This window comes from Oryx dammah, unplaced genomic scaffold, assembly GCF_014754425.2.
Source record: "Oryx dammah isolate SB20612 unplaced genomic scaffold, SCBI_Odam_1.1 HiC_scaffold_25, whole genome shotgun sequence".
Classification (NCBI taxonomy): domain Eukaryota; kingdom Metazoa; phylum Chordata; class Mammalia; order Artiodactyla; family Bovidae; genus Oryx; species Oryx dammah.
This window is the reverse complement of record NW_024070209.1, coordinates 67,201,699-67,215,933: the sequence shown is the minus strand read 5'-3', so window position 1 is coordinate 67,215,933 and position 14,235 is coordinate 67,201,699. Positions and strand designations below refer to the sequence as shown.

Below are 14,235 nucleotides of genomic sequence, written 5' to 3'. Positions count from 1 at the left end.
AGTTAAGGAGCAGCGTGGGGATCAGTGAATGGAAAATTGCTAGAGGAAGCATCAAGGCTAGGGGGATTCTTGCTGATCAGACTCAACAGGATTCTTGCCTTAAGGCAGCTTAAGGCGATAAGATGTTGAGAGTGAAGGATAAGGAATTTGACCAGATATCCAGAGTAATATCAAGGCTGGAGGATTTTCACTAAACTGACTCAGCAGAAATTTTGCTAAAACTGGACTAATTGGGCCAAGGACAGAGCACAAGGTCAAAGTCTAGTTGAAAAAAAAAGGACTCCAAGGCACTGACTCAACTTTGGTCAAGGAGAGTTTTTATCAAAGAAAGTCTTTGAAAAAGTCTTCACTGACTTTGGAGAAGCCTCTTGAGAGTCCCTTGGACTACAAGGAGATCAAATCAGTCAATCCTAAAGGAAATCAACTCTGAATTTTCACTGGAAGGACTGAGGCTGAAGCTGAAGCTCCAATACTTTGGCCACATGATGCGAGGAGCCGACTCATTAGAAAGGACCCTGATGTTGGGAAAGATTGAAGGCAGGAGGAGAAGGGGACGACAGAGGATGAGATGGTTGAATGGCATCACCAACTCAATGGACATGAGTTTGAGCAAGCTCTGTTGCTTCCTGACCTGCATATAGGTTTCTCAAGAGGCAGGTTAGGTGGTCTGGTATTCCCATCTCTTTCAGAACGTTCCACAGTTTATTGTGATCCACACAGTCAAAGGCTTTGGCATAGTCAATAAAACAGAAGTAGATGTTTTTCTGGAACTCTCTTGCTTTTTCCATGATCCAGCAGATGTTGGCAATTTGATCTCTGGTTCCTCTGCCTTTTCTAAAACCATCTTGAACATCAGGGAGTTCACGGTTCATGTATTGCTGAAGCCTGGCTTGGAGAATTTTGAGCATTACTTTATTAGCATGTGAGATGAGTGCAATTGTGCGGTAGTTTGAGCATTCTTTGGCATTGCCTTTCTTTGGAATTGGAATGAAAACTGACCTTTTCCAGTCCTGTGGCCACTGCTGAGTTTTCCAAATTTGCTGGCATATTGAGTGCAGCACTTTCACAGCATCATCTTTCAGGATTTGAAATAGCTCAACTGGAATTCCGTCACCTCCACTAGCTTTGTTCGTAGTGATGCTTTCTAAGGCCCACTTGACTTCACATTCCAGGATGTCTGGCTCTAGGTGAGTGATCACACCATCATGATTATCTTGGTCGTGAAGATCTTTTTTGTACAGTTCTCCTGTGTATTCTTGCCACCTCTTCTTAATATCTTCTGCTTCTGTTAAGTCCCTACCATTTCTGTCCTTTATTGAGCCCATCTTTGCATGAAATGTTCCCTTGGTATCTCTAATTTTCTTGAAGAGATCTCTAGTCTTTCCCATATACTTTAGATCATCTGTAAATTACTGAAAATACCTAATACAATGTAAATACTATGTAAATAGCTTCTGGCCAAGGTACATTCAAGTTTTGCTTTCTGGAACTTTCTGTAATTTTCTTTTCTGAATATTTTCCATCTGTACTTGATTTAATCCTCCAGTGTGCAATGCTCAAATATAGGGGGCCAAATGTACATCCAAAGTGCTGTAGTAACAGTAAGTAGCAGGACACAGCAGAAGGCGTAGTTGAAAGATTTATAGGGCAACTGAAGGGAGAAGGGGTCTTAGGTCTACAATAGAGCATTGGACTGGAAAATGTTGAGAGATCCTTGAAAATTTGAGCTTTATAAAAACAGTGAATGCAAAAGAAAAAAAAAGTCAGTAGTAAATATCTCTGAGTGATTTTATTCTGAGTTGACTTCTATTCTTCATAGTCTTTGATGATTATATAATTACTTTTCTACTCAGAAAACAAACCCCAAAACCAAGAAATCTTTTTAAAGAAAATAAGTGGTTGTTACTCTGTCCCTTCTGCTAAACAAGGGTTCTCAAACTTGAAAATGTATCAGAATCACCAGGATGGTTGGTGAAAAGAGACAGCCACCTCTGCCCCTCCCTCCTATTCAAAAGATCTGGATGGGGCCTGATAATTTGCATTTCTAATAAGTTCCATCAGACTAAAAGATGGCAACATAGAACGGCTATGTGGTGTCCAGAAAATGACTGGGTTTTGAGGTCAGTCAGATTGTAATTCTGGTTCTGCCCTTACCAGGCTGTGTGTAGCAACAGTTGACATATTTTAACCCCAGTTAGCCTGTTTCCACATTGATAAGTGTCTTGTGAAGGCTGCATGATATGATTAAATATCCACTGCAGTGCAGGCCTTAGTTAATGTCCTTAAATAATGTTGGCCCCCTTCTCTTTGACTTCCTGTAAAGAATTAACCACACATTGGCCATAACTGGGTTTTACTGTGACATGGTTTAGCCATATCACAGGCCAAATTATTTCCTCTAAACCCAACAAACCATGTGCATTCCTGTTACTAATAAAATTTTCATTGTTCATTTATGAAATTGGGGAAAATAGTATTGATAGAATAGTATCTACTTTGATATAATCGATATCAGTATCTACTTTGCAGAGGTGCAGATCTGTATCCATAAGGATTAAACAATGTAATATGTTAAGTGCCTAATTCAGCAATTAGCATGTGGAAGATACATAGTAAATATCAATTTCTTTTCCCTTTTTTTAAACAATTCATTTATTTATTGGGCTGCGTTGGGTCTTTAGTTGTAGCATGTGGGATCTTCATTGCATCACGTGGCCTTCTTTGTGGCCCAGGAACTCATGGGCTCAGTAGTTGCTCCGAGGCATCTGGGACCCTTAATTTCCCCAACTGGAATCAAACTGTGTCCCCTGAATTGCAAAGCTGATTCTTAACCACTGGACCAGCAGGGTAGTCCCTCCTTTTCCTTTCCTTTCCTTTTTTTTTTTTTAACTGTTATAGTCTATTTATTTATTTATTTATTTAATAATTTATTTTTTTTACTTTACAATTCTGTATTGGTTTTGGCATACATTGACATCCTTTCCTTTTAATTGGATATTTCTCGTTAGTATCTCTTAGAGCAAGTTCAAAATGGTCTATAATACCTCAAAACAATCTTTCCACCCTAATCAGATTGTTTTGTGTGTCACATTTAATTTGAACTTGATTATTTGATTTAAATACTGGTAAGGACACACTCTGGAGAAGGAAATGGCAACTCACTCCAGTATTCTTGCCTGGAAAAGTCCATGGACAGAGGAGCCTCGTGGGCTACAGTCCATGGGGTCGCAAAGAGTCGGACACGACTGAGTGACTAAACAACAACAAGGACACACTCTATATAAACTATCATATTGGATGTTAAAGGAGATAAATAGACGACTGTTACCTGATTCTGAGTAGAGGTGACAATATACTTGAAAAGTTGAATAGAAATTCAAGGCCAGGTAGGACAAATCAAAGGAATATTGAGATTACAGTGGTTGATCTGATTATCTTGCACTAAGAACTAGAGAATTACTAAGCGTTGTAAGAGAGCTATCGCTTTTTGGCTGAGAAAATAGGTCCAGAGGTCTAAGTGGTCTAGGGGCACAGCTATGGAGTGGTAGAGGTTTCCTGTCCCCTGGTCCCATGCTGCTTATAGATTTGCTTCTTACTTTAAGTAGGCAGTATGGTGTTGCTAGTTAAGCACTGGGTTCTGCAGCTAAAATGTTTGGATTTGAGTCCTGGTTTTGCCAGTTACTATTTGTGTGACTTTGGGCAACTCACTTATCTCTATGCTTCAGTGCCCCATCTGTACTTTGTAAATAACAATAGTACCTTATTTCATAGTGTTGTTATGAGAATTCACTAACTTAATACATGTAAAGCATTAAAAATTGTGGTTTTGTCAGTATAACTGCCATTAGTCTCCAAGAGAATGGAAGACAAAAAAATCTAGTCTTCTGTTTTTTCTGTCTTTGTCTTCTTTGTAAAACTTCTTCCCTCAGATTCTGATCAAAGCATCCAGATGAGCGCTCAATGAATACATGTTAGCTACCTTAACTCTATAAGATAAAAACACATTTTTGTATCTTAGAAGACTGGGGATCTGCCGAATTCTGGCCTAATCTGGTTAACAGGAAAGTCTAGAAAAGTAAAAACTGAGAGAGCAACAGATTCTAGGACCCAACAGGTCTTCTTTAAAAAAGCCAAGATCAGTAGGTGCAGAGAAAGATGGAGGTCAATGAATCTAATTTCAACTTAGCTCTCCCATCTATTTCAAGACCTATTCCAAACTTCCTTGGGAAAAAATCTAGCCTTTTAAGGAAAGTGCAGAGAACATGTCTCCCATGGGTTTGTTTCGAGGGACTGTCTTAGCAGGTGCTGCGTTCTGCCCTGGAGGTGGCTGAGCGGATTTGTGAACTGAGGTGACAGCATCGACTCCCTCCGGAAGAAAAGATGCTGTCTCTACACAGGAAGTTTAACTGATAGTTTAACTACGATACTACTTGAAACACGATGAAAAAAAAGAGGAGGAGGACAACAGGGAGAAAGAAAAGAGGGAGGAGAAAACAGAGGAGAAGGAAGAGGAAGCAGCAGAAACCTCTGTCAATTCAGTCACAGTTCAGTTTAAAATTTAAATTTCACTTAAGAGAAACCAAGAACACCATCCCCCTAACCTCGCCCCCCACCTCCGTCGCCCCGCCCTGGAGCACCTTTCTCTACTCTCTCCAAATGCCTGCAGAAAAAATTCTAGGACTAATTTACAAGCCAAAAGGGCGGTCTCAGAAATAGGGAGCAGGTGGAGGTGAGAAATAACTTACATTCAGGATTTTAAAAATTATGGATCTGGGGAGGGGGGATGGGAAAGGATTTGGCACCACTATCAGCATCATCTATCAGGAAATCTAAGGATGGAGAAGGATACCGAGAAAGGTCCAAATCTTCTGCCTTTGGCAGATGCAAACCACACTGTCCACCTCCATTCTGCGCACTCGGGCGATATCAGGGTAAAAATAAGCATCAAAACAGGAATATTGAAGAGGAAAGATATAACAGTCAGTCTAGCGTTCTCGTGTGGGCGGGGGTTAAATGAAGGTTAGGCAAAACCACGGCATCAGAAAAGGTGGAAGAATTAAGGATCACTGTCAGACAAGCCCCGAAGTTTGGGGTCGAGCCAAGGGCTTGGGTCGCCTGGTAGCCTACGATTGGCTCCGCACAAACGCTCTCTAAGTTTCTCAGTTTGAGTGTCGCATGCAAATTTCCTGAAAAGGCACCGTCTTATTAAGGGTTTTCACAGTGCCTAGCTCAGAGCTGACCGTAGAGCCTGTTCTCAACATCTGTGAGCAAAAGCTGCTTTTGAAGTTGGGAGGAGGAAGGGCTCTGGTTTTATTTATGTTAGGGTTAGCTTTGAGGTGTGGCCAGGCACCAACGGCCAGCGAAAATTTCCCGATCGCCTTTGGTCTTCCACCTCTGTCCAGGTGACGTCGGTAAGCTCCGCAGGACCCGCTAGGGGCTAAGCTGCTAAGCCGCGTCCTTCAGGTGTCAGCCTCGATCCGTTTGGAAACCACAATCCCCAGAATCCCTTGTGCAGGGAGGTCAAGTCGCAAATAAGATGGCTCCAGAAGGGTGGAACATGCAGCAGGGTGGAAACCCTAGTCTCTGGCAGTTTCTTTCCCGGATGTGTTTAAATAACCGAATCCCACAAATGCACCACCCCGCTAACCACCTCCGTGGCGGAGAAGGCCACCGCAGCCGCCTCGCTCGCTCCTCCAGGGCATCCTGGGAGTTGTAGTCCAGCTGCTAGGCTGCAGCGAACTACCTTTCCCATGGTGCTCCACGGGTCGGGCAATATCAACGTTCTTTTCCAAAACTCTCTCCGCACTGAGACCCCGTTTCCCCACTCCCCTTCTCTCCGACAACGCGTTCTCATTCTTGGTGACAGAGTGGAGGCCTCCAGGGGCCTCAGCCGCTGGCTCTGCCGCTCGGGGAGGCACTTCCGGCGGCGGTTCACTTCCTGGTTGGGTGGATGGAGCCGGGCGGGAGCGCGCGCGGGGGAGGGGCGGCGGGTCAGTCTCCGCCGGGCGCTCCGGGGATCAGCTGGCGGGCGGGCGGGCGCCGAATGTGGCCCCGGCTCTCGCTGCAGCGCCGCCTCCTCTCCGCGTCGCAGGCCGGCCCGGCGGCCGTGACAATGTTGCGGGGCTGGTAGCTGGGCGCCGGCCGCCGAGCCATCTCAAGTGGGTGCCGCCGGGATGCTGCCTCGCGGGGCGGCAGGGAGACCGGGGAGGAGGGGAGGCATTGCCCGCTGGGTCAGCGCTGCCCGAGGCGGCCCGAATTCCTTTTTTCAGAGCCCAGGGCACGGGAGTCCCGGGCTCTGGGGCCGGGGACGCGTTTTCAGCCCCAGGGTTTTTCTCTCTAGGAAAATTCATGAAGCGTTTCCCCAGGATGGTGGCTTCTGCTCCCCCTAGGACTCAGCAGTTGAATTTTTAAGTGTGTTACTGATTCATCCTCTCTCTCTCCCTCTGTCATCACAGGTTTAAACTTACACGAATCGCTCTCTTGAGGAGGAGGGGACCGCCGCGCGATTGACACGCATATTCCTATAGGCATCCTCCCTCAGCCCCCACCCCCACGGCCGGATTCGGGTGGCTCCTCTCCGAGCTGAAATCCGAGAAGAAATCTCCTTGGATCTCTTGTTAAAAAAAAAAAAAAATCCAGAAACCGTCGGTATTTTGCTTTCCTGCTTCCTTTTCGCATGATGAAGAAGTTTTTCGACTCCAGGCGAGAGCAGGGTGGCTCTGGCCTGGGCTCAGGCTCCAGCGGAGGAGGGGGCAGCACCTCGGGCCTGGGCAGCGGCTACATCGGAAGGGTCTTTGGCATTGGGCGACAGCAGGTCACTGTGGACGAGGTGCTGGCGGAAGGTATGGTGGGACTCTTTCGGTGCGCCGTAAATTAAAACCTTGTGCTGATGCAGCAAGACGCTGGTTTCCAGTTGTTGAATGTATGAATGGCTTTTGCCCAGTTGACCCATCCTTCTCCCTCCCCTTGCCCTGTGAATCCTTGTCCTTGAGAAATTTGAAACGGGGATTTCAAAGTGACAGGGCTTTATGGGGTGGGGGGAGTTTGCCAGAAATTGTTTACCTCGGTGGCCTTTTATTAAAAAAAAAAAAAAATTGACAGGACAGTTCTTGCCTCCCTCATGGAATTGAGGATCAGATGAGAAAAACGTATGTGTGAAAGTGCAAAGCTTCACATCAGATGTAGGGTGTGAGGCTTGTGATCCTCCTAAAACTTGAAATACTGATGTGAGGGCTGCAGGGTGGGGTTGGAGAACCTTTAAGAGGGGTTTCTCCTCCCACCCAACTTTCCCTCTCCCTTGAGCAGGGCTTGGAAGGAAAAGAGGGTTTTCAGGGAATCAGAATGTGTTTTTCCAAGAGCCAAGGCTCTTGGTGGGTTTGACTAGGTTTATTTCCTGACCTAACTGTAATCAGGTCCCCAGGATACAGTTGGGATAACAGAAATTACATGGAATGAATGTGGTTATTTTGAAATCGGTCCAGTGGGCCCCTGTTCTTCCTATTCGTGTCTTTTGATTTGGGGGTGTGTGTGTGTTTTGCCAAAAGAATTACTTGAGAGTGGCATCTGATTTTTGATTTTCTCTGTTGGAGAGGATGTTATTTAGATCTACTATGTAAATTCCCTACATGTGTGTTCCTCTATATCTACAGACATGTACGTATGTATCTTTATCCCCCAGGCTTTCTGCATGTCTCTTTTGGTAACCTTAACCTTGACCTTCATAATTATGCCAGACTCATACTTTTCACAGCCCACTGCCTGCCAAGTGTGCTTTTATTTTTAATAAAAGCAGCAATTTCCTTGGCATGAAGCTATTCAAACTAATTGGATGGGGCCAACCTGCTGTAGGTTGTTTTATCGGCTGACAGGGAATGGGGGAAGGGGAGGCCTGTATTACTGCAGCATGGTGGGGAAACAGTTCAGCTGCTGGGGAAGGAGCCTTTTTGCAAGCTAAGGTTGGAGCAACGGTCCTGACCCGGGCCTGGGAACTGCCTGTCACGGTGAGTGTTGCTGCTGGTGGGCTCGGAGGAGGAAGAAGCTGTGTCAGGCTCTCAGCTTGAATCAGCATGGGATTCAGCTGGGCCCAGTTTTCTGGGGTTATGGCTGAAGTCTTTACTTTAAAAACAGTGTCTTAAAAAAAACATCTGGCAGTGGATGTCCTTATGAAATTGTCGCGCTTTTCCATTCTCAGGGCTGCTCTAGCTGGACTTGATCGGGGGTCTGAGTCACTATCCCTTTGGATCCTTCCTTGTGGGCTTTGGTGCAGGATGGGAGACGCTTCTGTGCCCGCTGCCAGCTCCGCACCCTTGAGTCTGATCTGTCTCATCCCTGTTCCAGAGCCCTGGCCCGCAGTGGGATGGAGAAATGGAGAAGGAGTGTGTCTGTGAGAGAGAAATTGGGAGCAATGAGGGGGCACCGAGCTCCTTCCTTCCCTCTCAACAGTCTCTGCTGACCTTAAAGCCCAGAAACATTTTGTTCAGCTAGGATATTGTCTCGTTAGAGAGGAGGTAACCCTAAGCGGTGCCACTTCTCAGAGTCTGAGTTGATGGGGAAGAGAAAAGGCAAATTTTCTGTCTCTACTGCCCTTTTCTTCCCCAGAATTCATCCCTGGAACTGTACATCATGCCCTTTTATTTTTAAATGGAACTGAGAGCTTGCAGCTCTGTGTTCATTCATTCAACAAACAGTGATAGAGTGTCCGCAATGTGCTAGGCACTGTGCTAGGTTCTGGGGAATATAATTTAAAACTAGCTGCTAGGATTTACATACTACTTTGAGAAATGGAAAACAGCCAGTTAAAATCAAGCGATATGAGCCATCATGGAGATTAACTTAGGGTGCAGCGGCTTCCAGTTTTAGAGTGCCAAGAATTGCTTGCTGCAGGAAGTGACTGACTGAAGGATGAGTTGGAATTATCCAGGTTCAGTGACGGCACAGACACTCAGAGTAGCAAGAGGGAGGGCCATGGAAAACTTGGTTTGGCAGTGTTGCCCTGTTTTTGTTCTTTGACTCTAATTGAAATTGAATTTGTGGCTCTTAGAAGTAAGTATATTGGGCTTCCCAGGTGGCACTAATGGTAAAGAATCTGCCGGTCAATGCAGGAGAGGAAAGAGACACGAGTTTGATCCCTGAGTCAGGAAGATCGCCTGGAAGAGGGCATGCCACACACTCCAGTATTCTTGGTGGAGAATTGGTGCTAAACATCGGTGGGTCAGTGGTAGAATTCTTGCCTGCCATGTAGGAGGCCCTGGTTTGATTCCCAGCCAACACAAGAGCAGTACTATTTGGGCTTCCCAGGTGGAGCTAGTGGTAAAGAACCCTCTTGCCATTGCAGGAGGCATAAAGAGACACAAGTTTGATCCCTGGGTCGGGAAGATACCCTGGAGGAGAAAATGGAAACCAACCCCAGTATTCTTGCCTGGAGAGTTCCATGGACAGGGGAGCCTTGCAGGCTAAAATTCATGGGGTCACAAAGAGTCGGACACGACTGAGTGACACACACACACACACACACACACATATATAGCTATGGAGGAGCCAGTATACACACATACACACACACACACACGTATATAGCTATGGAGGAGCCAGTATACAAAGTACCTGTGAAGTACCCACCAAGTACAAAGGTACTACTAGGGTCTGAGAAGGAGGATATAGGGAGGTTTAAAGTGTAATGCCTGCCTTTAAGGAGCTGTCAGTGGATTTAGGAAAACAAGACAAAGGCAGACTTTCACTCCTACAGTGAGGTGTTCACCAGTGCTGTCTGTGGAATCAGGCAGTGAAAGTGAAAGTCGCTTAGTTGTGTCCAGCTCTTTGCGACTCCATGGACTATACAGTCCATGGAATTCTCCAGGCCAGAATACTGGAGTGGGTAGCCTTGCCCTTCTCCAGGAGATCTTCCCAACCCAGGTATTGAAACTAGGTCTCCTGCACTGCAGGTAGATTCTTTATCAGCTGAACCACAAGGGAAGCCCAGCAATACTGGAGTGGGTAGCCTGTCCATTCTCCAGTGGATCTTCTTGACCGAGGAATCGAACCACGGTCTCCTGCATTGCAGGTGGATTCTTTACCAACTGAGCTATCTGGGAAGCTCCCAAGGAATCAGGTAGCTGCTGCTGCTAAGTTGCTTCAGTCGTGTCCGACTCTGTGCAACCCCATGGGCTGCAGCCCACCAGGCTCCCCCGTCCCTGGGATTCTCCAGGCAAGAACACTGGAGTGGGTTGCCATTTCCTTCTCCAGTGCATGAAAGTGAAAAGTCAAAGTGAAGTTGCTCAGTCGTGTCCGACTCTTTGCGACCCCATGGACTGCAGCCTACCAGGCTCCTCCGTCCATGGGATTTTTCAGGCAAGAGTACTGGAGTGGGGTGCCATCGCCTTCTCCGAGGAATCAGGCAGATCCAGATTCAAATTGTGGATCTGTTCTCGACCAGCTGTGAAACCTTGGGTAAGACATTTCCAGCCGCTTTTTGACCTCTCTGACAGTGGTAGTCAGTGTGGCACCTGGGTCAGGAGCATCAGCGTCTTGTGCAGGAGCTTGTTAGAAATGCAGATTTGGGCCTCACCCCAGAGGCTGTGGCTGCGGGGCTTTAACAAGTTCCTGGAGAGATTTTGCTGCAAGCTGAAGTTTCAGAGCCACCACCCTAGGGAGCAGTCTTGAAGATTAAATGAGGCGACGAATGTAAATTACTCAACATTTTTCAGATGTTCAATATTTGGGAGCTATTATTTTTTAGCCATATAGGCAAATAGTAGGGGCAATGTGAAGGCTAGCTTGACTGCAGCTACTCCCCCCACTGCCTCTCCCCTCTGCCCCCAAGTGTGGGTGGACAGAGCCAAATGTTCTTTCCAGAGGCCTCGCCTGGAGAATCCCAGGGACGGGGGAGCCTGGTGGGCTGCCTTCTATGGGGTCGCACAGAGTCGGACACGACTGAAGTGACTTAGCAGCAGCATGGCTCCTTAAGGGTTCAAGAGATGTTTGGGGGTAGCCATGTTCCTTTGAGGCTCCAGGTGCTGACCTAGCCACCCATCCTAGCCAGGGGTGTCTCAGGCCGAGAGTCGTACATCAGGTGCCCAGGGCAGTGGCCGGGTAGTTCAGGGAGGGGTGATGTGGACTTCAAGCAGAGACCCTGGTACCACCTCATCCCACTGACCATCCCTCTTTCTCATGTGGGTTTGGTCTGTCCTTTATAGGGGGGAATCGCAGGAACCCCAAGGACAAGCTGTTGGAGCGGAAGATCAGTGGCTTCAGCCCTGCTCACCCTGTCTCACTGACTAGTCCTAGGGGGGTTGTCTGGGGAAGCGAAGGCTCTCCATCACCAGTTCAGAGGATCTGGCTTTGTCTTGGCTGGCTCAGGGTTGGATATTGTTTCTCTAGCTTCCTCAGAAAAGATACCATGATGAGATACTAAAACATGTCTGAGGTAACGGGTGTGGGATGTCAAGGGAAGATCTGGTTTAAGCTTCCAGAACAAGCTCAATGGGAAAAGTGGAGCAATGCTCAAAGGAGGTCTGAGAAGCTATGCATTTATCACACCTCCTTGGCTAAATGAAGCTTTACATCTAAGCTCCAGATACAGGTAAACGTTGACTACCTGCTGTGTCCAAAACAGCATTCCAGAACTGTGTGGGTTTATATAAGGTGGACCAGGGGCCCCTCAGGACAGTATTTTGACCTCCACTAAAAGAATTCAGGTCTAGGGTTAATGAGAACTACCCAGTTAAGTCTCTATGGCAGTAAACATTGACAGTTTCTCCTACTTACAGTGCAAAGTAGTGACACTTAAAAAATACATATGAAACCAGCTAAACCAACAAATGTGTGTGTATCTATATATGTGTATGTCAGAAATATGTATTAGCAGTATCAGTATGATGCAGGCATGTATTCCTTTAGGGAATGTCAGTGCCTTCTCTGTATCAGGCACTGTATTAGATTCCAAAGCTAGAGGATGAATGGAACTTGGGCCTGGCTCTTAAGGAGCTCATTGTTGTTGTTCAGTCAGTAAGTCATGTCTTACTCTTTGTGACCCCATGGACTGCAGCAGGCAAGGCATCCCTGTCCTTCTCTGTTTTCCTGAGTTTGCTTAAATTCATGTCCATTGAGTTGGTGATGCCATCCAACCATCTCATCCTCTATTGTCCCCTTCTTCTGCCATCAGTCTTTCCCAGCATCAGGGTCTTTTCCAGTGAGTCAGCTCTTAGCATCAGGTGGTCAAAGTATTCGAGCTTCAGCTCCAGTTCTTCCAGTGATTATTCAGGGTTGATTTCCTTTAGGATTGACTGGTTTGATACAAACCAATGAATAATCCTAAGATAGGTGTCCAGCACTTAGCATGGTCCTGGATATAGAGTAGATGGTAAAAAGACGTTATGAGATGACAAAGGAGAAAGGCCCTGGGGTGGAGGGTTTCCAGATGAAGTGTCATTTAAACAGGAATGTAAATTACCCAGTGGTTCCCAATGAGGGTTACCCAAGCCTTTCCAAGCAGAAAGAATAGCGTGTGCGAAAGTGTGGTGAGTTCTGGGAATACCAGTGAGTCTGGTGGTGTCATTTTGGTTGGTACAAGTTTCCCTTCCAGAATCAAGGAAAGAAGGACACAATGTGGTAGAAGGAAATTCTCTTCCATTTCTCTCTGGCTGCGCTGGCTGCTCGCTTTCCCCAGTGGCCCTGGGCCTTCCGCGTAACTGTTGCCTAGCTGTCCAGTAGGCAGTGCTTCCTTCTGTGCCTCAGCCCTTTGCCAATAGGGGGGCGAGGAGGTGGCTAGTGTCTGGGGAAGAGAGGTCCTGAAGCTTCAAATAGACGTAAGAAGTTTGAAGCTGAAGCAGGTAGGGGAGTGAGATGACCAGTGTTACAGGAAGGAATGGACAGGGGAGAAAAGGAGCATGATTGACCAGAGCAGAAGGTGTGTTGGAGAGAGAAGAAAAGGAAATCAGGTCACAGAGAGCTTCAGTGGCAGGCTGGGAGGTTGGCTAGAAGCCTGTGAGGTCTTCTCTTGACGCAATCACCAATTTGACCCCTCCCACTTCAGATGTCTTTGCCTGCTGGGAAGTCTGGTCTTTTAGTGGCAACTGCAGATTTTCAGGGGGTGGTTTGTGAATGGTGTCTTCTTCCTGGCTTCAGGCATGATGACGGTTTTAGCTTTGCTAAATATAGCCAAATTTAGAATTCAGAAATGAAATCCAGAATAAGCCATTGCGTGCTCAAAGCCTTTCCTTTGGTCTTTCTAACAAAGTCAAGCTCACTTAATGAGAGGTTGTGAAGAGAGAGAATCAGTTTCCCATGGGTTCTGAGTAGGAGGGTCTGGGAGGAGGCTATACTTACACCTCAGGAGCTAAAACTGCGGGTAGAGTATACAAGAAAAGCTCAGTAAATACTAATAAAGTACACATGAAAACATACTCCTGCATCAGAGCAGTCATTTTAAGTTGCCGTCTTTGAAAGTTGACACTTCTGAAGGGGGACTAACTGTGCACCTTCATCTTGTCCTCTTCAAAGGATGGATGCTTTCTGGCTCTGTGACATCTGCATCTGCAGGAGCCAGACAGTGATAATCATAGGAATGGAACTGTCTATTGAAGTAGCATCCAGCACTTGAAATAGCAAAGCGTAGCCTTGAGCCTCCTTTTCCGGAGCCATCTTCTGGTGTGTTCGGTGTGGTGGTGGGAGCCCTGCGGGGTGATTTGGAGACCTGGGTTTGTTGGTTCAGTAATCATCCCTGAGCACCCACTCTGTGCTGGATATCATGCAGTGATTAAATAAGACACAGCTCTACCTTGAGGAACTCAAACTCACAGAACTTCAGACACACGAACAAATAGCTCTAAATGTTAAGATAAAGAGTTAGCAGGGCCAAGGGAACAGACATGGGGGACCATTGATTTTTGGGTGAAAAGAAGTCAGGGAAACCTAACGAAGGGCGATACTTGAAATGTGTCTTCAAAAATAAGAACTTATTGCTCGATGCACAGGGTCAACAGAACATTCTAGGCAGAAAGAATAGCACGGCCAAAGATACAAAAGCAGGAAAAATGCACTGCTCGCTGCGAGCGGGGTGTTTTCAGGCAACAGTGGTCCAGGACTGTGTGGTTCAGGACTGTGTGGGCCAATAAAGTAGCCGCTAGCCACATGTAGCTATTAAAATTTAAATTATCTGAAATAAAATAAAAATTGAATTCATCAGACCACTTTTTACTTGCTTAGTAGCTGCATGTGGCTACTGCCTACAGTTTTGAA

The 14,235-nt window shown here is 46.5% G+C and overlaps 1 protein-coding gene across 7 annotated transcripts in view; it reads left to right on the top strand.

Moving 5' to 3' along the window:
• The first annotated feature begins 5,952 nt into the window (after positions 1–5,952).
• The window catches only part of AAK1 (AP2 associated kinase 1), a 171,431-nt gene continuing 163,148 nt past the window's right edge, over positions 5,953–14,235 (top strand). For all 7 annotated transcript variants that reach the window (XM_040224062.1, XM_040224064.1, XM_040224061.1 and 4 more), the window contains exons 1-2: positions 5,953–6,158; positions 6,456–6,842. In XM_040224062.1, coding sequence (XP_040079996.1) covers positions 6,677–6,842 — 166 coding nt within the window. In that variant the 5' untranslated portion in view covers positions 5,953–6,158; positions 6,456–6,676. The remainder of the gene's footprint in view (positions 6,159–6,455; positions 6,843–14,235) is intronic.